Here is a 24,070-nt window from a genome sequence, read left to right as displayed (position 1 = left end):
AGCCGAAAGCTGATGCCTGGGAATCTAGCTGTTACATTTCTATCTTCCTGCCCAGAAGTGCCCGGGAAAGAGCATTAGCTCTGAACCAGTCCATCTTCTCAGTTCGCCTGCCCCTTAGCCATGTCCTGCCTAACAGTTTGTCGGTAGGCGCTGCAGCTCGTGGTCTGTCTTTGGATGGCAAGGAGGGATTCGTTTAGCCCACAGAGGAATTAGTGTCCGTGTCCACAGAGAGCCAGGCCACCTGACAGCTGGATTAGGGACGGCGCTGCCTGGGAAGCAAAGGGACCGAGTCCACTGTGGGGCTGCCTCTTGCAGGCAAGGAGTTGATGGGGGATGGGCCTGGGCTTCGGAAAGCCGGAGAAGTTTATCTTCAGCTTCCTCTCCCTGCCCCTCCAGCCACCCAGATCAAGGCTACGGCTAATGTCGCCGCCTCCACAACTATGTGATGTGTATAACCTTCCAAAGTGCTCCTGTAGCCATGATCTCATTTCATTCTCCCAACAACGCTGAGTGAACAGGATCAGAGACAGGTTAATTAGGATGTGGGCCGGCCTTCCAGACTCAGCCAGGACGTGGAGTGCTGCTGGCCGTGGGGCCAGGCCAGCCCTGCAGTGAGGACTGAACAGCCAGAGAGAGGGTCCAGGCCCCTGTGTGACTGTAGGCAGTATGGCGGGGTGGGAGTGGGGGGACGCCAGGATGGAGGGCCCCACCCGAGAGAGATCTGGCTCCAGCTGGGTTGTTATTGTGCTTAGCCTCCGTGGGTCCCTACTTCGTCACCTAGCTTGGAGGCCGGGATGAAGGAGGAGCAGTCACCAAGCCTCTCTGGCAGGATAGTTAGACTGTGAAGAGATAATGGATGTGAAAGCACCTTTTCTCAGATGAGGTAATGGGTGTAAAAATGAAAAGAAGCACTTGGCTATAAAGTGTCATTATCATTAGGCAGAAGAGAAAGGCTAGGCTTTTACCCAGGTCACTGACTAGAAGGGGCAAGCCTGGAGCGGGGCGAAGGGACACCTTTCGGGGGCCTTGGGTAGGCAGAGGTCAGAACAAAGGCATTGCACGTGTCTGGAAACATAGAGCAGGTCCCAGAAACAAAGCTGGGGTGGGAGTGGGGTAGGGGAGGGAGGACCACAAGCTTCAGCTGCTCCATGATTTTGTTCCCGATTGCCCTGTTGGAAGAGATCAGAAACCAAACATCTTTCAAAGTGAAATTGCCTCCCACCCCCCGCCCCAGGAGGGAAGCCACGTGACCCGTGGACAGCTGAGCTCCTGTCATCCATCACCGCTTGCTTTCATTGTCACTCCCAAGTCTCCAGGCACTTAGCAAAAATTTCAGAGAGACTGCACTACTGTCCCTGAAAGATGCAGACCCCAGGAGGGAAGGGCCGACTTCCATTTGCGTTGTAAAACCGGCTTCTGTCTGGTAATGGAGGTGTTTCTTCCCTGACCCGAGATAACTTGGGAAGGCTCAGGCAGTGGAAGGCAAGGGCTGCTTGCTGATTGGGGGAGGGGGGAGGATCTAGTTGGGGACAGTTAGTCCAGCTCGGTTAGGGACAGCCCAGGGGCGAATGTGCTTCAGGCCCACCTGGGAGTGAGACATGTCTGCGGCTCTAGGAGAAGTATCTGGGATTCCTGGGCGTAGATGGGGTGCCTATGTGTAAAAAAACTAGACCTTAATTATGGACCTTCGCTACTGTTCTTAGTTACCACTCTGATTCTCCCGTTCGGTGTACACCTCTCTTTCTTCCCCCACACTAGATTGGAAGCTCTTTGAGGGCAGAGCCCTGCAACTTATGTGTCCCTCGAAGCTCTGAGTAGGCACTCAATAAATACTTGTTGATGAATGACCATGAGTTAAAACAGGAAAGCAAAACGCCTGTGTCACAAAAGCCTCTTAGTGCACTGGTTCTTCTGGCTCCAGGAGCGGTTCTTTGCATCATTATTGGCGGGGCCTTTGGCCTGCCAAGAGTAAAGTGTGCCTGGCTTCAGAAAAAGGAAAAGGCAGCAAAACTGAGCGTGCAGCAGCCAGGGGGTCCTGAGCTCAGGACAGCGTACTGAGTGGTTCTGGAACCCATGCCTGGGAGTTCCTTGCCAGTGTCCCTGCTCTCCGCACACATCCTCCAGCCTGCCCTGGCTGGGGCCCATGTCAGAAACGAGCTGGTGTCACCCTAAGAAGAGGCTCCTTCGGGCGCCAATGAGATGAGAGACAGGAAGGCGAGGGGCTCATTTTGGAAGCAGCCCCTGGGGTGAGGCAAGATAGCAGCTACAGGCAAGATGCTCTCTGTATCTCTTCGAGGCCAAGTTCCTGCCTGCCACCTGGCTCAGACATGAGAGAGGTGCCAGCCTGGGGCCACCGTCATCAGGGCCCTGTCCTGGGAGGGTGCCTATCTTAGGACAGCAGCCAGCCATGGTCCAGCTTCTGAGTGACTTTCTATTGAAAGTAACCATTTGTCCTACCAGCGTGGGAGCGCAGCAGCCAGTTTCTGAATTTGCCTTCAGGGGCCCTGACTACATCCTGGCCAGCCCCTTCTGCCTCCCTAAGGGACAATAGAAACCCCCAAAGCTGGCTTGGTTGGGTGCAGCCAGAGTTGATGTGACTGTCATTCAGGCAGTGTGGTCTGCCTTCCTTCTTGAGGTCTTCTGTGAAAGAGACAAGCCCCAGACTATGTATTTCCCTTTTGTACAATTACTCTAAATCTCCCACCACCACCGTCCCCCCGCCACCGATAAATAATCTTAAAGTCTAATTATCGAATTTGTGTCCTGATAAACAACCTAATCGCTTGAAACCATTTGCAACTGAGGAATCCGGTATCCTGAGCTCGCCAGCAATCATTCTCCCCGTGTCAGAACCTCCCACCTCTTTTACGAACCTTATACTAGTTTGATTAATCACCTCCTGCCCCTCTGTATCTTGTTTTAGCGAGCCCTGCCTGGAACCTTGGTTCTCAGGAATACACACACTGAGGCTAGGGAACTCAGCCCCATTTGTGAGACCAGAACTCTTCTGGGGCTTGAGCGGTGCCACATCCTGGAGCTAAGACTCTGCGAGCCTCTTGCTCTGGTGCCCTCTCTTCCACCTGCACCTGCCCCGGCCTGCCCGTTGGCCATTCATTGCCCTCTCTACCTCCTTCCCTGCCTCTGGCACCTGGTGCCCTCCCAAGCTCCACGGTCCCCATGCCCTTAGCCTGGTCCTTGCTGTAGAACCGTTCTAAAGTCCTCGTGTTAACTTTTCTGAGCTTCAACGACTCCATCTGTGGGCATGGGGAGAGCTGTGTGAAGTCTCTTCCAGGCACCAGGACAGTGATTCCCCGCAGCCCACTGGGGTTCACATCTGCTGGCAGCCATGAGACACAGCTCCCCTGCTTGCCCATAGGAGCCACTTTCCTATTGTCCCGTTACCTGAAGTAAGTCGGCATGACGTACGACTGAGTGTGTACGGTAATGGTCCTCCGCATCAGCACATTGGTTTATATACGCCATCTAAATAGTTTGCTTTTATATAGAACCTAAGGGATATCAGAGTTTAAAATTGCCCAAGGAATTCATGAAGGGCTATTCTGAAGTGACTTCGCCTTCCTTCCCCCACTTACTTGCCCGCCTCGTGGTCCCTTCCTTGAGGTTCTGGTTTCCCTTAGGGAGTCACTAGCCAATTCAGCAGGCGGTGCCAGTCAACCTTTGGAATAACATACCTGCACTTGGGCTCCTTCTAGAGTCCTAGTATCTTGAAGGAAAGGGCTGACGCTAATGTCAAGTTCCGTGGCAACAGATTTTTTTTTTTCCTTTTGGCTCTGGCCCCATAGACGGTGGCTTTTCCTTGCCAGATTCCTCTTTCTCCAAACTGAACTGTGAGGCCGTCGTTGCCTCTGCTGATTCTAGAAGACACTGGAAGCCAAGCGTGTGAGCCCCCATGTGCCATGGCCAGCACCCTCCTCCGTGTCCCCTCCCAGCCGGTTAGGAGGCTTAGTTGCCTTTGCATCTTGTTTTGCTCCCATCTCCCCCTTCCCTCAGTCATGTGATGCAGGAAGAGAGCACAAATGCTATGGAATGGGAGCAGCTGCCAACAGAGACGCTCTGACAAGTGACCATTCACCGAGACCCTCTATATGACTTTGGCTTCATGGCTGGCAGTGAGCGGCCCATGGTGGTGCGATCTGTGAGGCCAGGTAGGTGTTCCTCAGAGTGTCCCCCTGGCCCCGGCTCCTCTTCCCCCAGCACTCACCCATCTTCCCAAAGAGCAGGGCTCCCCCCATTCACGGTGGTGATCCCACAGAATTCACAGACAGCAGGTAAAGTCTCGCTGGCTAAGGACCAGCGTGAGGGAGCTGGGCTTTAAGAATGATGGACACAAACCCCTGAGTCTTCCTGGGGCCTAGACAGAGGCTGCCGTTGATGGTTTAGTACAGTCTTGGTAGAACCTTCATAGTAGAACCTTCATAAAAGAGCCAGGCTGCCTTGGATGAGAAATGTCTATTCAATTCCATTCAACAAGTATCTATAGATTGCCTACTCTTAGGGAGGCAAGATGATAGGGAAGGATAAGACACAGTTCCTGTCCCCAAGCACTTAACCACCAGGCTGTGGAGACTGGTACACACTCAAAAGAAAGATCAGCCACCGAGGGCTGGATTCAGGATACGGACCAGAGGTGGGAGAGGAAGGGGAGGGGAATGAATCTCCAAATGCCACAGTGGCTATAACAACAGCTGCCATTGATTAAGCGCCTACTGTGTGCATTCCTTATCTTGTTCATTCCTCCCAGTCAATCCTGCAAAGTGAGTAGTCCCCCTTCCCTGTATAACCAGATGAGGAAACCGAGGCATAGAGGAAGAGAAATGACGGGTCCAGGGGCACTCAGGTAGGAGGCAGCGGAGCTGGGATTTGGACCTGGATGGGTCAGTCTGATGCCGATGTGGGAAAAGCGGGGCTTGATTGGGACCAGGTGGGAAGGAACAAGTGGAAGCCTGCACCTGAACTGTGGAATCCCGCTGTCATGAAAAAAAGGGTCAATGGCCTAAGTGCCCTTGCGTTCCACATCCGCTAGGCGTTGACAGAAAAGACAGACAGAAAGGAGCTTTATTCCTGACTTTCTGGGCCCGAGGCTTTAGATGTTTACAACTGTTTCTCACTCAGTCAAGAGGAGCAGCCAGAGTACAAACTGGTCTAGCAGAAATTTGATGAATTTTGCAATCCTCAAAGGAAAAAGAAAAAAAAAGGTTTTTGTAAGCTCCCTTTTCAACTAGAGGGCATAAAGGAAAAAACAATCCAGTACAGGAGTTCAAGGCTGACCCCAGGCTCCCGAGTCAGTCGTGCAGTCTGCTGGAAGGTTTTTGAGTCCCTGATCGGAAATCAAATCTGTCCTGGGTAAGAGGAATCAGGAAAAACTTAGTAGCAGGCCACCAGGAGCCCCCACTTTTGACCTCAAAGGAGACGGGATTTACAGGGCCAAAGGATGCCCCTAGACAAGGGGGGATCGGCTTCAAGCCATGTGAAATTGAAGAGGCAGAGTTGGAGGGGTGGGGACAAAGGAGAGCCACAGGTGAGAGCCGCGGAAAACCATGGGCTTGGCAGGCATGGCCCTATAAAGACATTGGTTGCTCCAGATTGCTGCTTCTGGCCCCGGTGGCCCTCAAGTGCAGAGGATTTTTTGGTTCTCTATTTAAGATGGTAAAATGAAAGACAAGCAGCATCCCATAGAGGACCAGTCATGGTGGGGCCAGCCTCCGGGAAAGTGGCAATAGACTGACACCTACCACTGCCGTCAAGAGTTGAGTTTCATGAGGTTGGCTTCCATCAAAAGGAAGGAAGGGAGGGAGTGGGGAAGGGGTACAGTGGCTGCGCTACAAAAAAGATTGGCATGTTGGCAGGAGGAAACAGAAGAAATGCAATGAGTTGAAGGAATTGCCCCCGTTGGAGGATTGTAACTACCATCTAGCAAGTTCGTACTGACATCAATCAACCACCTAAAGTGCTAAGCGCTCATCATTTCATGTATCCACCCCGCGTTCTTATAAGGTAGAGGTACTGTTATCTTCCCATTTTCCAAATGAGGAGAGAGACAGAGATGAAAGGTCTTGTCTAAGTTCACACAACCAGTGAGTCCCAGATTTGGAATTCAAGTTCGAGTCTGGCTAACTGACAAGAGCAGGGCTTCTGCTGACCACAACCCTCCACCCCGCCCTGTTCCCTGCTCCCGAAGTCCCTGCGCTATCAGGAGACTTGGCCCAGGGGCAGGAGCGGTGGCCAGGTCCAGTGCAGGTGGAGTGGTAAGTCTCCCTGGCTGAGCTGCGTCGGCTGCCTCAGCTCACAGGCCCCATGCTCCAGGAGCCACCGGGTCATGCTCAGGTGACAGATTGTTTTGTATGTTCTTGCTTCTGGCATTTGCACAGCGCACTTCTTTATAGAGAGAGGGAACAGTTGGGATCTAGCCCTTGGAAGCAGGCACACACAAGAGCCAAGGCTGGTTCAAGAGTGGGCCCTGTCAGTGCATATTTCTTTGGGGGCTTGAGTTAGGCTGGGCCTGACTTATCATTCTCCCTGAATCTCTGAACAGCTTTTCTCCAAGGCCTTGGCTAAACACCAGATTCAGATTCATCCTTTACCCCAACCAAGAAGGTATGGCCCTCAGACAGGTCTGCTTTCTTAACCTCAGCAAGTAGAGATGGGAAGTGCAGAAAGCCAATTTCCAGCTACCTGTAATTTGGGGTCTGTGCTTGTTCCCCTCACTGAAGAGTGGTGTCTCTCAGAGATGAGAGAAGATAAACCCTCTGGGTCTTTTAGTCTATCCCCCTGTCTTTAGGCAAGTGACTGCCTAAATCATTCCCGACCAGCAAGTAGCGATGTTGTTCAGGTAAGAAGATTCGTTGTTGCTCCTGCCTTCCCTTCTACCTCCTTCAGTGGTCTGCAAGTCATTCCTTGGGCCTGAGCAGATCCTACCTGGTGAAAGGGAAACCCATGTCCCTCTTTAGAACCCAACCAGGAAAGCACGTATTCACCTGCTCTGGGGGCCAGGCCTAGGCTTGGGAACTTTTGCTCCCACACCACTGGCAGCCACAGGAGGTCCAAGCTATGCTCTTTCTTCCGTCTTCTGCCTTCTGTCTGCCACAGGCAGCTGTGGCACGAACACCGCTACCACCAGGCCGTGAGGCCTACACTCTTTCCCGCAGGCTCGGGTACCCGCTTCAGCTCCCTCAGGCGCTGATGGCTCCCGCCCAGGCCTCTGCTCTCCTAGCAGTGGTCCCAAGCCCTCACACCTCTCTCCTCTCCTCTGCAGGAGGCCCCTCTGAGGACAAGCTCCTGGCTGGTGACCAGATTTTGGCTATTAATGAGGAGGACGTGAGTGAAGCCCCCAGGGAAAGGTTCATAGAACTCATCAGGTAACAGGGGCCTCTTGGGCCTTGGCAGGAGCTGAGCACGGACCCCCTCACCCGGCCCACCAGTGACATGGGGCTCTCTCCGTCCTCCCTGGCCCTAAGAGGGAAGCCCTTGAGGCAGAGCAGCCCTAGCCAGGGATCTTGGCTACCCAGGGCTCCAGAGGCCAGCCCTGCCAGGGCCCCAGGGTCCCTCGTGCTCTCTGGCTTAGCTTTCTCCAGTGATGTGGACAGAGAACAGCCTTATGCAGGAGCTCACCTCACCTTCCTCCCCTTTACTGTGTCCCTCACTGAAACCCCTTGGTTTTTGACTTTCAGTGCAGAGGGACATACCCAGTGAGTGGTGAGAACCAAACAAGCCATTAAAAGAACACTCTGGAGGGCGCCTGGGTGGCTCAGTGGGTTAAGCCGCTGCCTTCGGCTCAGGTCATGATCTCAGGATCCTGGGATCGAGTCCCACATCGGGCTCTCTGCTCAGCAGGGAGTCTGCTTCCTCCTCTCTCTCTCTGCCTGCCTCTCTGCCTACTTGTGATCTCTCTCTGTCAATTAAATAAATAAAATCTTAAAAAAAATTAAAATAAAATAAAATAAAATAAAATAAAAGAACACTCTGGAAAAAAAATTAAAAAGGGAGAAAGAACACTCTGAGATAAGTGACGTGTGAGCTAGTTATTTTTTTCTCATCTATCCATATTCCCCAGAACCAAAAACAAACAAACAACAACAACAAACCTGAGGAGAAGAAAATTTGAATCCTTGGCTAATGGGTTGAGGAAGGGAAGCTGCCATTGTGGATTCTGCTCAATGTGTGGGACTTCTTAGCGCCCTCTCCAGATGGGGGCAAGTGAGAGAGAGAAAGGAGTGTCAGAGGCGGGTGACTTTTCCCCTCCTCACCCCTACACATCACACACACACACACACCCCTCCATGCATAGATCATAGATGTGTTGATAAGGAATAAGAGATAGAGGTAAAGGCTCTAAATTCCGTGGGTTGCCTTCAGCTTTGGTGACCTTGGCTGTGTCCCCCCAAATGGAATTATGTGCTTCTCTCTCTCTCTCTGTCTCTCTCTCTGTCTGCCTTGTGTGGTCTGGCCTATCTCTGCCTCCATCTCCTTCAGGCCCTCTTGTTTTAGAATGTTCTTTATCTCATTTGTCTTTCTTTTTCTCCCAAATTCCACCTGTCCCCAGAGACACTCCCTCCCCTTCAAAGGCAGATTTAGCACACTGTGGATAGAACAGCTCCTTCTCACTTTCTCTGGAAGCATTTGGAATGCTCCCTCCCGAAGTCCAGGGCAGGTCTTCCTTGACATGCGCCCCTATCCAGCTTACATCTTGAAACGTGTCTGGTCCCTAATGATGTTTGGTTTGTCTCTCCTCCAAGTTCAGTAGGCCATTGCTTCTCCCCGCACCCAACTCCACCCTTTACCCTCCACCACCACACCAAAATGGGGTAAGTCCTTTCAACCCCATTGAGGACATGTTGGGGTTCTTCCAGCCTGATCATCCAGAAGTCTTTGCTCTGCTTCTAGTGAATATCTTTGCACCCTAGAACAGGTAGCCCAGTTTCGTGAGGGACTCTGGAGCTCCTTCAGGATCAAGACAGAGCTCACTCATTTGATAACCTCAGGGGCTAGCCAATTTTTATTATTTCATTCATTCAATGAATCTATTTGTTATCAAGTATCTACTGTGCACCAGGCACTGTTCTAGGCACTGAATAAACAGCAGTGAATAAGAGAGAAACACCATTGGAGTGTACATTCTCTTGGAAAGAAACACGCCTTAACGATAAACATGATAAATGTGAAATTGTACAGCAAACCGGAAGTGGATGGAGGCTATCAAAGGATAGAACGTGGACCGGGATAAACGGGGTCCTGGAGTGCTGGGCACAGGGGTACCAATGCAACTTTAAATAGCCTGGCCAGAGTTAGCCTCATTGAGAAGGTGACAACGAAAGCAAGACTGAAAGGAGGGAGGGTGTTAGGGAAGTGTCCGTGCAAAGGCCCTGAGGCAGTAGTGTGGCATGTTTGGGGAGCAGGGGAGAAGCCAGGATGTGAAGTGGAGTAAAGAGGGGAAGACCTGTAGCCACTATAAGGACTTTGGCTTTGTTCTATGTGAAATGGGGAAATATGGTAGGGGCTGGGGCAGACAGATCACATAATCTGACTTACGCTGTGCCCTGCCCTGTTCAAGAGACAGATTTTCCTGTGGGGCTTCCCAGGAACACAGCTCCTTCCTTCTCCCAAGAGCTCCCCATCCCTGGACTTGGCCTCACTGAATGTGGAAAATGTTCCAAGTCCTTGAGCAGGAGGCCTTGGTGTTCCTTGAATATCTAGAAGCAAGTGATCTTGACTCTGCTTCTTGAATACCCTTGTTCCCAGAAACACATGAAAAAGTCCAGTGAGGAGAGGGGAAGCTCTTTCCAGGCAAACTCTTTCCATTTCTCTTAGTTATTTTAAAGGATTGTGTATTCCCGGGGGAGAATTTTCATACCTCATGGCCTGTGTGATCATTGGCATAAGTCTTGTCGGAGGAGTTTCAGATTCCTCATCCCTTTGAATATTTGCTGTCTGGAGAGCCTTGGTTCCATCTGTTGCTCCCTGGCTCTCGTTTTTTGGTCCTTCAATTAAAACAAATCTGGTGAGTATGAGTCATGATAACCAAATGACCTCCTTTGGGTTTTTCCTTTGAATTCCTCCTCTTGCTTAAATATCAAATTGCCAATTCAGTTCTATAATTCAGGCCTTCAGTTTTCCTCAAGAATTTTCTATTCTACAGAAAAAAAAAAAAATGCTCCTAAGGCCTGGGGAGTTCTACAGAGCAAACGTGAGAGGGAACTAGAATGGGAAGACCTGAAAAATGACAGCCCCAGAGATTATGGTAATGCCTTCTTCAGATGCCCACATGAACCTCTACGGATGGTTTCCGTTGACTGCCACAAAAAATGGGAGGCGAGGCAGCCGGACAGATATTCAGAGTGCCCACTGGCCTAATCCGTATCCCTGAATGCAGCCCAGGGGAGAATTCTGGTGTTGCTTCTCGTGCGAGATGAATACCTAAATGCGTGATACACGACTGTCTTGTTCCTTCTTCTCTCTGTAGGAGCGCTAAGGAATTCATTGTTCTTACAGTTCAGCAAACTCATCAGGTGAGTGAGCTGCTGCGCCAGCCACCCCTCCTCCCTACAGAGGTGACAGAATCCCATATTGGAAAGTGACCGTGACGGGAGGGCGGGTGGACAGCAAGACTAGAATCCACATGTTGTGAGCCAAGGCGTGAGGAGTGAAGGCAAGGCATACCTTCTGAACATCTGACTCTGCTTTCTACCCTCAAGGCTTGGGGATTTTGAAAGGCTCTCCAGTGCTGTGTTCTGCCCTGTGCATTTTGCTTTACGCTTTACCCCCACAGAGGCCACACGCTCACTGCCCTGGGTCCCAGACAGATTTTCTACTTTTTTTTTTTTTCCTATGCCCCCTCAAAATGTACCTGCCCAGGGTCCAACTCCCATAAAGTCCTTGCAGATGGTGGGTGCTAGCTAGTCTCATTCATTCATTCATAGCAATATTTCCTAGATGCCTTGCAATATATGAGGCCTAGCACCAAATGGGGGGAATTTAATATGATGTTGGTGGGAAAGTACAGTTGGACAGACGGGTTCATCTTTATCCTGGTGTAGTCACTAACTGGTTGTTAAATAGTAATCTCAAATGCACAGACCCAGGTGCAGAAATTTAATGTGCAAAACTCAGAGCCCTCCTTCCACCGCCAGCCTAGTTGTCCCTTCTCAGTGTCCCCGAGACTGCCCTGCCCTCCAACACTAATGTCCCACCCCCATGGCCACAGGAGAGGTCCCACCTTTTGGGGTTAGGAGGCATGAAATCAGGAGAGCCTTCACAGAGGAGGCTGCACCTGAGCCAGACCTCCAGAGATGGGGCAGGATTTCCCAGGCAGAGACAGAGGGAAAGATTTTCCAGAGAGTTGGCCTTTCCGTACAAAGCCAGGGACAGTGTGCAGGTGCAGGGCTCGTCAGTCAGGGATGGGTTCAAATCAAGCTCTGGCACTAACTGCCTTTCCCCATGGCCCCAAGCCATCCTCTGTGTGACACACACACACACACACACACACATTTATACAGGCACATTCTCTCTCCCTCCCCTCCCATTCTCCCTCTCCCTCTCCCTCTCATACTTGCTCTCTGGCAAACAGGCTTTTCTCAGTAGCAATCCTCCTGTAGCTCTGGGCAGGCAAGTTCCACCTTAGCGGGTGTAACGAATAGACCCCTTCCTCCCTCCCTGCCTTTCTGCACAGCAAGTTGCCTAGTGGACAGTGGAGTGTCATTCTTCACTCCCCAGGCTCCTGTCAAGAAATGGCTACCAGTTCTCCCCCTCCCCCCCAAAAAAAAGGAAAGAAAAGAAAAGAAAACATGGTTGTTGTGTTTTACCTCTCCTTGTGGGTTACTCTGTTACTCAGTTCTCCTCAAATGTCATCTCTTAGAAGCCTTCCTTGACTACCTTTTTTAAGTCAGCATCGACCTGTCCCCATCTCCTGATACTGTGTCATTTCTTTCCTCAAAGAAATATTTTATCTGTAGGCTTTTCACTGGGAGATCATTATAGACTCACAGGAAGTTGCAAAGCTATGCAAAGCTAGTATACACAGCCGTGTGTACACTTTACACTGTTTCTCCCAAGGGTTACAGCTCCCAGAACTAAACTTCCATCTCGAAACCAGGACATTGACACTGATGCAATGTGTGTAGAGGGTTCAGTGTCAGTCCGTCACATGTGGTGTGGGTCCACCACAGGGCCACCAGCATAGTCAAGTCACTGGACAGTCCTACCACTACAAGACCCCTCACCTTGCCCATTTTAAGCCACACCCCCTCCCCCACTTCAGTCCCCATCAACCACTAGTATGTTCCTCATTTCTGTAATGTCATCATTTCCAAAATATTATATACACCAAACAATACAGCACATAATCCCTTGGGATTGGCTTTTTTTCACTCAGCACAGCACCCTTGAGAGTCATCCAAGTTTTGGCCAATATCAGCATTCTGTCCCTTGTTAATTGCTGAGTAGTGTCCCATGGTGCAGATGGACCACAGGCTGTTTAGTGACTCACCCAAACCTTATTAGAATAGCAGCTCCACGAGGACAGGGCTGTGTATCGTTTGCTGCAACAGAGTAAGCATTTGATGAGTATGTGTCGAAGGAAAAAGGAGACCCAGCTCCCAGCCATCATGGCAACCCAAACTCGAGTGTCCAAACATAGGTGCAGAATAAAAAGCCTAACACTGCCCCCCACCTCCCATCCCAGTGCCCCCAACACCCCTCTGCCCTCCAGTTCTGATGCCCTCACTGTCCTATTCCAGGACCTCTTTGCTATGGCCAGGCTGCTTTCCTTCTCCCCCAGTCCAGGTCTTAGTTCTTATACCCTGCAGGCTTCTCTCCTTGTACTGCTCCACACTTCTTCTAACACGGGTCTGTTTCCTTGAAGACCTGGCTTGAGACTCTTCCAGATACCTCAGCCTGACCAACCTCAATAAAAGTTTCTCATTTGTGGGTCCGTTCAGCAAACATCTGCTGAATACCTACCATTCAAGGTGCTCTTCTGAGCTGGGAACATGGCAGTCCATGGGACAGACATGACTCCTACCCTCACAGAGCTTATAGTCTGGTACTTGGCCTTATGTTGGAGCATAGCAGTGAGCACAAACACACAGGGGCCATAGTCAAAACAATTAACCCTACAGTCAGAGACTTTCAATCAGAATGTAAGCCAGCCATGGGCACTGGAGCAGAGTCTTGGAGGCCTCCTAACTGGGCCAGGTGTTAACCCTTCAGTTGACCATTGGTAAAGAGATCCCAGGACAGAGGTCAGGGGGCACCCAGGAAGCTCAGGGCAGTGGCTACTTACCAATCAGTGTGAAAGAAACCCTCACAATGGGAATGGCCATGCCAGCACCTCCCCAGTAAATGTCAGCCTTGCATACATGTGTAGTCGATCCTCACTATTCAGGATTCTGCATGTGCAAGTTCACCTACTCCCTAAAATTTATTCGTAACCACCAAACCAAGACCCATGGTGCTTTTCTGCTCACTTGCGGACATAGGCAGAGCATGAAAAATTAGAGTCTCCCAATGCACACAATTCCGGCTGAGGTCAAACAGGGCAGCGCCCTGCCATCTTGTTTCAGCCGTCACACGGGAGGTGTCCGGAAGATAGAGATGGCAGGGAACAGTGCCATGTAGTGCAGGGCACAGGCTCAGGAGCAGTTGGATGGGCTTTGAATCCCAACTCTGGCACCCGTTAGTGGGACAGCCTCAAGCAAGTCACTTAACACTTCAGAACTTCATTTTCTCCCAGTGAAAGAAAATAGAATCTACCAGGATGAGTTGTTTTTAGAATTCAAAATTATCATCTGTGAGACATACACATACACTCGCACTCATGCACACACACACATGCACGCCTGTGTGTACGCATGCCGCACTCACACATACACGCACACACACACGCATTTCCCCCAGGAGCAACTGTTCAGTGTTCATCGGTTCGGTGTTTGAGGTGACTTTGTAAAACATAACTACCATGAGTCACAGAAATGGACTGAGACAGAGAATCTTCTCTCAAGATAATAAGAGCTTATCTGCACCTCCCTGCCCTGAAGCCTGTGTTCATTGTGATTACTGTTTCTTCCAGAAGACAGTCTCCTGGTAGGTCCAGCCTGTGGCCCAGGAATCCTCATACCTCTGAGGTTCCTTCTGGCTTCACATTCCGTGGCTGAGGAGGGTCTAGTACAGTGGTTCTTGACCCTGGCTATACATTAGAACCACCTGAGAAATTCTTAAAACTATTGATACTTGGGCTTTAGCCCTGAGCAATTGAATTTGAAGCTTTGGGGACGGGACCCAGGAGTTGGTCTTTCAAAAAGGCTTCCAAAATGATTCTTATGCAGCCAAGATACGTATCAAGAGCTACTGATCTAATATGCGATCTCTTTCAGATGACACTGTTCTTGTAATAGACTGACATTTATGATGTCAGACCATTGAGGGTGTTTTAGTGGGCGTGATCACAGGGGTCCGTTCCCAGGGCCTGTCTATGCATACTGCCTCTATAGCCACTTATTATGCCCATATGAATTTAAAGGAGTTCCTTAATCTTCGAGTGACCGACTATCCCCTGTGATTGACTCAATATATATGCATTTTGGTATCCCTAGACCTTGGCACATGGTAGGTCCTCAACTGATATTTTTAAAATACTTTGTTGGGACTTAAAATGGCTCTCGTGAAGAAAGTAGACAGGCCCTTCAAATGAAAATAGTTTTCCAGTACTGAAGACTTACCTGTACCCAAAGATCCAGGATCCACTCTGTTTGGAACCACCTGCCCAGAAGAAAAGGCCGAAATAATGAGAACTACTCCAGAAGTATTAGTTTTCCACAGAGCTTCTCAAGGTATGGTGCTTGGCAGATGGTAGGTACTTAGGCCGTATCTGCCAAATTGGTGAACTAATGCATTATGCACCTTAGCAATCAACCGCTCTCTTTAAGTCTGTGCCTACTCTATGCTTGGTGCTAGGGGTAAATAGAGTAATATAAAATCTTATCTCTTCTTTTACAACCTAGTGGGGGACATGAGCTCCGGCAGTGTGGGTTAACCAGGAGTGCTATAGGGGTGCCTGGGTGGTTCGCTTGGTTAAGCTTCCAACTCTTGGTTTTGGTTCAGATCACAATCTCAGGGTTGTGGGATCGTGCCCCATGTCAGGCTCTGTGATGGGCATGGAACCTGCTTAAGATTCTCTCCCTCTGCCCCTCCCTCTGTCTCTTTCTCTCTAAGGGAGAAAAGGGGGAGGAGAGTACTATAGAAAATCTGGGGAGGGGACTGGAGGAATTGGGGAAGAACTCAGGACCAAGGCGGAATTTGAGCTGGGCTTTAGAGATGGCTTTTAGCTAAGCAAAGGGGACACTGGGGGCCCAGAAGGGCAACGATGGTGAAGAGGCAGCATGAGGTGGGCACCAGAAGTGGGAAGCAGCCCAGTGTGCCCAGGGCAGTGTGCCCAGAACAACTTTGTCGGGGCCAGACATGAGGAATATGGGTCATGTGTGTCTTGTAGGGGGCATTGGAAGCGAAAGAGAGAGCATGTTCACCTCCAGGCCCCAAGAGCAGATCAGAAGGCCCTGGGTACCTTATCAGTAGTCCCATGAAACTAGGTTGGCTAGGTTGGCCCTAGGTTGGCTCTCAGACTCCCACAATGGTTACTATGGGGATTGCTTAGAAGGAGGCTCAGGTGTCAGACAATAAACCAGTGGAAAGGAGACTAGGAGGCTGTCCGTGCTGCAGGAACCCAAGCTTTATCCTCTCGCAATCCAAGTGGGGCTCTATCTTGCACTAAAATTTTGGGCCATATACCCGACTTTGAACCCAACCCTGAAATCTGTCCTAATAGAGCCACCAAATTAAAAAGAAAAATGGTCAGAGAATCACCAGCTGCTGAATTCAGCCCTGAGCGGGAGGCAGGCCCTCTCGTCTCTTGCTTATTCCACTGAGCTGCTGGCTTCATATTGGCTTCAAGGGGCTTACAGTGGCCCCCAACGGTGCTTCCTGATTCTGGTCCCATGCTCCCAGCCAAAATTCATTTTCGCCAGCGAGGGGGCCTGTTGCAAGATGAGATTCCCAACTGCTTGAGGGGGAAAAACGGGGTCAGTGAAGAGCTCAGATGTCCCAGCTTGAAGGTACTCAATTAATCTCTGCCTGATGGGCTAGGACATTTTCAACAATATAAATTCCTGTGCCTTATGCTCCTAGAGATTCTGACTTTTTTAAGTCCGGCGTGGGCCTAGAAATCTGTGCTTCGGCAAGTGCTCCCCAGTGATTCTTACCATCAGGAAAGTTTTAGAAACAGTGGGGAGTGCATGCTAAAAAGTTAGTGCGGGGGTTAGCAAACTTATTTCCCCGTAAAGGGCTGTCTAGTAAATATCATAAGCTTTGTAGGTGATGCATGATATTGCAAAAACAAACACAGGTGAAGCCTGAGTATACCAATAAAGAGCACAACTGTATACCAATAAAATTTTATTTATAAAAGCAGGTGGCAGGCAGGATCCAGCCCAGGAATTATGTTTATTACTCCTCCTTGGGACCACATTCATGCTTTGATCGGGGCCTTCCCAATTCTTAGTATTTTCACTCAAGAGAGTGACCCTCACATTAAGAACTTCAGGCCCTGCAGCTGAGCTTCAAAAATGCTTTGGAACAGGACGACCTTTGAGAGCCCCTCCTATCCCACTGCAAGGCAGACATCACCTGTGTGGAGGCACCAGGCTAGACGTGAGTCGGTGACATGTAGTCAGGACCAGCTGGCGATGAGTGAGTCACCATCAGTGATCAAGTCTGAAGACTGAGAATAGAACGGAGTCTTAGACACGGACAGGACAAGGGTCAGTGAGGAATGAGGCACGAACAAGCTGAAAATAGCTCTACCACAGACACCGGAAATTATTACAAGCCCTGAAAATATAGGCAATTCCACTTCCTCCTTCGTGGTTTTGCTCCTATAAAAATATCTGGATCTTCTGTATATAGTCGTATGTGTTGGGCAGGATCCAATCTGAGACTTTTGGTAGGGATCCCAAGGAGGCTGTCCCTTCCTCATAGGTAAAGACCTGGAAGGATACCAGTTGTGGTCCTTCATATGTTCAAAGGTCCATTCAATAGGACCAGCATCAAACCGGAACCAGTGGAGGAAAGATGGGGAATGGACACCCCGCTTCAGTGGGCTATGGGGCCTAGTCACCAATCCAAGATGCTGGAAATCTGGATTCCAGTTTCAGCTCCACTACCAAATTATTTTGATACTTTGAGCAAACCCTACCCTCTTCCCAGGCCTCCGTTTTCACGTGTAAAAATAAAGGGTGGACTACATAGCCCGCTGAGGCCTCTAGAGATGCCTCATTCCCCACGGTGCATGAAGGCATCCGATGACAGATGGTTACAGAAAAAGGAGGGAGTGATGGGTAGAAGTGAAGATTTCACCTGCTTTGTGTCTGTGGTGCCTCAGGTGGACATTCAGACTACTATGGAGACAGAGCCAAGCAGCACTGCCTGAACAGAGTTCCACATCTTTCTATCTTGCCCTTGCCTTGTGCTCCTGCTGCAGCCTGCAGCCCCTGCCCAGGATTTAAGCACCAAGCTGCACAACATCCAAAGGCATTTCTTGACTCCCACGAACAATCAATACTGTAATCACTTTCTGCAATGATCTCCAGGCCTGGATTTTGTTGTGCCATACCGTCTGCTGCCAACAAACCACCTCTGTGGCTCAGGATGAGAAGTCTTCCGTGCCTTTAGCTCAGTGGTTCTCCACAACTTTAGCCACATTTGGAAGTCATTGGAAACTTAAAAAAAAAAAAAAAAAGAAAGAAAGAAAGAAAGAAAATGCCAATGCCTGGGCCCCAGCCCCAGGAATCTGAGGTCATTGATCTGGGGTGGCGCCTGGGCATCAGGGGTTTGGAAAGCTGCCCCACTCTTTCTGCCATGCAGCCAGGAAGGAGACCCACCGGCTGAGGTTCGAGTGCACCTGGGTGGAACAGGTGGCTTCCTACAGTCCACCCTTTGTGGGGAATGAGATTGCTGGCTCCAGAAGAGACCCAACTGGGACCAGGGCCCAAGTCCTGATGAGGACATTTGTTTCTGGTGTGTCTTTATCTTAGGGCCCTCCCTTCCTGTGGCTGATCTGGTAAATGGATTTCAACTGCAGCATTAATGGTGGAAAATAGCGTAATGAATCCCCTTCCCAGTTGGCAGGGGCCTTCGGGAACTTCACTCTCAGGGATTCTTGATTGTGGGACTCCAGGGCTCCATGACAAAGCCAGTAGAGGAGGTGGTTTGAAGGAGCCCCAATCCCAATGTACCCCCTAGTCCTGCTCACCTTAGTAAGTGGCAACTCCGTTCTTCCAGTTGACTCCTCTCTTTTTCTCGCCTCCCACATCCGATCCGTCAACACATCGCTCGGTTCTGTCTTCAAAATAGGTCCAGAATTCACTCCATTTCCATCACCTCCCTTATGACTACCTTAGCCCAGGCCACCATCATAGTTGAACTGTGTTATTATAGGAGACTCCAAACTGGTCTCCCTACTTTTGGTGTCGACCCTCCTACGCTGTTTTCCACACCGCAGCCAGAGGCATCCTTTTAAAATGCAAGTCAGACCCTATCTGCTTAAAACGCTTCAGTGGAGTCAAATCGAAAGTTCTGACCATGGCTGACAAGGCCCTACGTGACCGAGCCCCCACCTGCCTCTTGGAGCGCAACTCCTCCAGCTCCCCCTCCATCGCTCTGCTCTGGCCACACTGGGCTTCCTTGCGGTTCCTCATGCGCCCCATCCCCCTTCCACCTCAGAGCCCTTATCATCCTTTCTGTCTGGGAGGCTCTCACTCCCTCACTTGCTTCCGGTCTCTGCTTAAATGTCCCCTCCTCTGAGAGGTCTCCCCTGAACATCTAGTCAAAAATAATGCCCTCCTCACTCACCCCTCCTCACTAGTGCGTTCTCTTGTGTAGCCCTCCACCCTGCTTGATTTGGCCTCAGAGTCCTTGTCTGCTGCTACCCAAAAGGAACTGATTTGTTTATTGTCTCTCTGATCCTGCGAGAATGATGCTTTTTGAGGCCTGGGAGTTTGGTGTTGCTCCCTGCTGAATCCCTCGTCACCTCGAACAGTGCCTGCAAATAGTAGGTTCTCCCTAAATTTGCCACACAAATGAATAAATGCCCTCAAAGACATGAAGGGAGCCCCTCAGCAAGATTCCTCATTTTCCTTGGTTCGTTTTCTATAATTTCCTTCCTGGGGTCAGGGCATATCTGTGAGATGAATAAGATCATTCCTTTAACTCCTTTGAGGTGCTCATATTCAGATGTAATAAAAGCCACCATTTAGGTATATCTCACACTATGAACACCAAATATGTAATCATTCAGTGGATGTTATTACTAAAGAATTTTTGCCAACTCCCCTAGGCCTAGAGTGTTAATAACGGGATTCAATTTACCCGAATTCAGTGCACGCCCAGCTTTTCTCAGAACACACCAATCGTGGAAGAAGCACTTAGCACGTTGCCTTGCACCTAGCAGGGAATCGATACTTATCGACTTATTGATCAGCAAGGCGAAGTGTACTGAGACATCTTAACTCCAGCGTGGCAAAGGTCAGGTTCTTTCCGGGGATGGAGCACTCACCAGCCTTCTGTTCTTTTTCCAGTCCCCCAAATCTGCTTTCATCAGCGCCGCAAAGAAGGCCAGGCTGAGATCGAATCCTGCGAAGGTCCGATTTTCTGAGCAGGTGGCCGTTGGAGAAACAGACGCAGTAAGTGCAGCTTTAGCTCCCTGCCCTCGGCCCTCAGCTAGAATCAGTCGGGCCCTGGAGCTCTCCCTCTGGAGCAGGCGCTCATCTGCTGCTCTTTGGAGCGGGCGGAGCAGGCGGCCTTATGGGGCTGGACAGGGAGAACCACAGGGCTGCAGGCTAGCAGTGAGTTAGGAATATGTGGGCCCCCCTTAGTCTAGCTCAGGCTCAGAGCCAGCGCTCCACAAACATCCCTGGGCTATTTGACAGAAGCAGGAAGGAGGTAGTAGTTTTCTGAAGATCCCAAGCCAGAGCGGCTGGTGAAATCGATCTCTTCGCATCAAAGTGGTCCTGCTCTGGCCCAGCTTGACCGGAGAGGACATCGGCTAGCAGCCTGGGGGAAATGATACAGACTCTCATTGTCACAGAGCTTTCATTAGGCACCTGCTGTGTCCCCAGCACAGCAAGGGATGCAAAAGAAACACTTCTTCCCTGCCCCTGGATACTGCTCAGTGATGTTGGGGAGTTCTGGGGGGTAGTGGTTTGGGTTGAGACGATGCAGTGTCCCCCACTGGGTGGTATGGTTTCAACAAGCAGGTGATCCTTGACAATCCATTGCTGTGCAGCTGCCAGGCTGGGTGCGGGGAGGTCATGGCCAGCCTGCAGTCTTTCTCATTGTTCTGTTGGGGTTTCCCTGAGCTGAGCTGTCTGCTCCAGATAAGCCCAGAGAAGAGATGGGTGGAGAGCAAGGAGGTGTGTGTTAAGCAGTCATGGATTATGGCCCGAGTGCCCCAGGAGCCTGCAGAAGTCCGCGATAGCCAGGTCAGGGTGGGGGTGGGGGGTAGGGAGAGCTGAGCTAACAGCCGTTTGTGGGCTTTTGCAGGCGTCTGCGGGCTAGGCTCCCGGGAGGCCCATGGCCTGTCTGTACAGAGGAACAGCTGCCACTGAGAAAAGCCAGCAGACCCAGCCTGAGCGGGGAAGTCAGTGGGGTGCCAGGCACTGGTGTAGTTCTTTGAAACAGAGCCACTCAGAAGAAGGGTTGGAGAACAAAGGTGTCTTCCATGGCCTTTTCCCTGGCGCTCATCCCAGCCTCAGCCCAGGCCCTCTCCCATCCCCGTTCAGGGAAGGCTGAGAAGCCAGGAGACTCCAGGGTCCCCCTGGGGAAGCCATCGCATAGTTGGTGTTTGGGCTCCATCTCCGTCAAGAGAAGTTGGAGTTTGGGATCATGATGAAGAACACTCCAAGGGCCAAGCCACTAAGGGGACATGTGTGTCCTAAGCCCTCGAAAAGCCAGAGGAGATGCAAATTGAATCTGGAAAGGACAGACTATCCCCTTTCAGTGTTACAGAGTGATCACTGAAGACCAGGCCGCCCAGTGAAAACCTCCCTTCCATCTCTCCTCTCCTTCTCTCCTCCCCTCTCTGCCTTTCCCTTCTACTCCCCCTTCCTCACTCTCCCCTCCCCCCAACATGACTCCCCTCTCCTACATCTCAGCTAGCCACAGTCAAGATCAAGGCCCGACCCCAGACAAACCTCAAAGCAAGTGCCCCAGAGTGGCTGGGACCCACCCAAGGGTCCTTCTGTCACTCCTGGACAGGCCACCACGTGCAGTGTAAGGCCCTTGACTAAGACAGAAACAGACAGACATCTGTCTTCCCACTCTAGCTGTGCTCCGGAAGTGACCTGATGTCACAACCCCCATCCCTATGCAACCAGTGTGGACCCGAGCAGCCTCACTGTTGCTCAGGACCTAGGGGAGTCCAAGCCCAGGTGACTCCAAGACTGTCCCATCCTCCCTCTGCCTCGGTGTTCCGGGGCTTTAGCAGCCAGAGCACAAATAAATCCAGTGGGCGTTCCTTGCCAACTCTATTTTTAAGCAAAATCAATTAAGTAATTAACTGAGTCCAACCCAGTGTGCTAAATAAAACGTGCCACCACTGGGTGTCATCAGCCTGGGCCTGGTGGGAAAAAGGCATCTCAGGATCAGGCCGAGAACCAGGGAGCCACGTCTTCCCAACATTATACCCACTCCTGACTCTCCACCGCCCCCAACTGAATCCCAACCAGGGAGGACTTGCTTGTTCATTTCTTCATGTCTGTGAGAGTCCCCAGATGTAGACTGATGTTCTTCTGGTCTCTCTAACAGTCCACTCCCACCATTAGATCAAAATCTAATTCACCTCACCTAGGAAATCTTACCCATCTTACACCTGTTGGTTTGGTTTGGGTTTATACTTGCTTTCTAATGGATTCACGTGGCCGTGCCCAGTCTCTACAACAAGATTATAAGACCAAATCCAATCCTCTCTTTTTGCCCGGATCTCATGGAAGTTACTTAGCATAGTGTGAGGTATATACAAGAGGCTCAGTGAATGCCCACTGAATTAAGAATTTCTGGCCATCTTAGAAAGCTTTTTGGTTCCTCTAGAACTGGTGATGGCCCAGGAAAACAATCGGACTCTCCTGGTGATTCTAATCATTTAAGTAAGCACACGTTACATATCTACTGCTCATATATTCAACACCCATGTATTGTGCACCAACTATGTGCCAGGAACTCTGCTCAGTGTCAGAACTACAAAGATTAAATAGTGCTGAGTTCACCATTTGTGAAAGACAGACATTCTTCAAAAATATGCTAAGAGCACTGAAAGAGGTGTGTGTGATATTACCCTGAGAACACATGGGAACACCAGGTCCAAGTGCCTGATGAGTTTGGACAAGACTTTACAGAATTGGTATTTAAGCTGGGTTTTGAAAGATGAGTAGGAGTTGGCCACAGAGGGAAAGAGGAAGGCAGAGAGAACAGTCTTTATTTAACACATATTTATGGAGAACTTGACCACTCTATAAGTCAAGGGACATTGGGCTGAGGCTGAGAAAACTTTTGCTGAGAAGTTACCAGGTGTTCAAACATGGGCTTTGCCAGTGGTCCTCAATCAGGGTCGACATTGCCCCGTCTCAACTTTGGGAAATGTCGGAAGGTGTTGTGGGACATGCCGATGATTTGGCATGCTATTGGCATTGAGCGTCTCAGGGTCAGAGATGCGCAGTGTCCTGCAGGGAGTGACACGGTCCCTGAACGATCAGTTGTCAGAAATATACAGGCTGAAAGGGCAGGTTGGGTACCTGGACTGGCAAGACAGGACTCTGGAGAAGTAGGCAGGGGCCAGGTTCGAAAGGACCTAGGAGACTATGGGGGTTGGCAGAGCAAAGGCACGGAGGTGGACATGATCTCAGCCTGCAAAGGGCCTGGTGGAAAGGGGAGTGTCAGCATATAAGAGCCAGTGAGTGGGTGGGTCCTAAGGAGGCCTTCCATCTGCTGTTTAGGGTACGGTGGTCTCTGTGGGCCAAGCATCACCCCTAGTTGTGGAAGGCTGAGCCACAGTAGAATGGGGGTGCGCCATGATACCAAATGAAAGGTGAACTTTCGATATGGCCCAATGTCTTCGTAGAGCATTTGGTTCTGGTCTGCAGGTAGCATGATCACTGATCTGTTCTTTCCTCTGTCTCCTTGTCCTTCCATACCTTTGGCTCCCTGTCTCCTTCAATCACCCCCTTCTCTTCCTTCCTATACCCCTCCTCTGGCTTTCCTCTGCCTTCGAAATGAGCCCCTCTCCTTGACCTTTCCCTGCCTATTCACAGAAAATGATGAAGAAAGAAGCTCTTCTCCTCATCCCCAATGTCCTGAAGGTCTTCTTAGAAAATGGGCAGATCAAATCATTCACTTTTGATGGCCGGACGACTGTTAAGGTACATACAGTCTCCCTTCTCTCGGGTCAGACTTTGCCCTCTCTGGGGCACACACGGCTGCTCATTCCTGGGTGTCTCTGGGTCTGTGGAGAGTTGCTGCTGGGGAACAAGGTGGCCTTGGTGCTTCTGCCTCTGTGAGCCCCAGGCTGCGAGAACACATAGCCCTTGGATGAAGGTGTGTGGGGGGAGGCGAGAATCTGAGTGCCCAGCTACACATGTCTGGTGTGTGTGTGCATGTGCACGTGTGCACCTACTTGTGCACTGCTCTGTGTCCATGTTATACCGGGTCCTTCAAGGCTCTCAGGAGCTAAGGGGCGTGAAGATCATTAAAACATTTATAAAGCAAAAGTGATTTATATTGCTACGATAACACCTATGTACATTTACACACAGAAATCAACAAACACAATCTCTTGGGAGATTAGCCTAGCCATGCTTTGCTTTTTAAATAACCATCGGATCTTAAGCATTGAACCAAGATTTGAAACGTCCAGCAACAGTCCCTTTGGCTATTCCTTTCTCAAGAAAAGTAGTTACTGAGCTGTGACTCTGAAGAGCTCAGCCAGCTGTCCAAAAGCTGCAGTGATTCCCTTCGTCCT

At 50.4% G+C, this 24,070-nt stretch overlaps 1 protein-coding gene across 4 annotated transcripts in view; it reads left to right on the top strand.

Annotated features, from left to right (window-relative positions):
• The window catches only part of FRMPD3 (FERM and PDZ domain containing 3), a 74,831-nt gene that overhangs the window by 12,962 nt on the left and 37,799 nt on the right, over window positions 1-24,070 (top strand). Inside the window, exons 2-4 of one of the 4 annotated variants that reach the window (XM_082716950.1) lie at window positions 7,274-7,335; window positions 19,638-19,742; window positions 23,364-23,471. In XM_082716950.1, the coding sequence (XP_082573076.1) occupies window positions 23,367-23,471 (105 nt within the window). In that variant the 5' untranslated portion in view covers window positions 7,274-7,335; window positions 19,638-19,742; window positions 23,364-23,366. Of the gene's footprint in view, window positions 1-7,273; window positions 7,377-10,481; window positions 10,524-19,637; window positions 19,743-23,363; window positions 23,472-24,070 lie in introns of those variants that run through there. The other 3 variants (XM_082716948.1, XM_082716951.1, XM_082716949.1) reach the window with 3 other exon arrangements.

This window comes from Mustela nivalis (genome assembly GCF_964662115.1).
Source record: "Mustela nivalis genome assembly, chromosome: X".
NCBI classification, from domain to species: Eukaryota; Metazoa; Chordata; class Mammalia; order Carnivora; family Mustelidae; genus Mustela; species Mustela nivalis.
The sequence above is the reverse complement of the archived record's forward strand: the minus strand, read 5'-3'. Positions and strand labels throughout refer to the sequence as shown.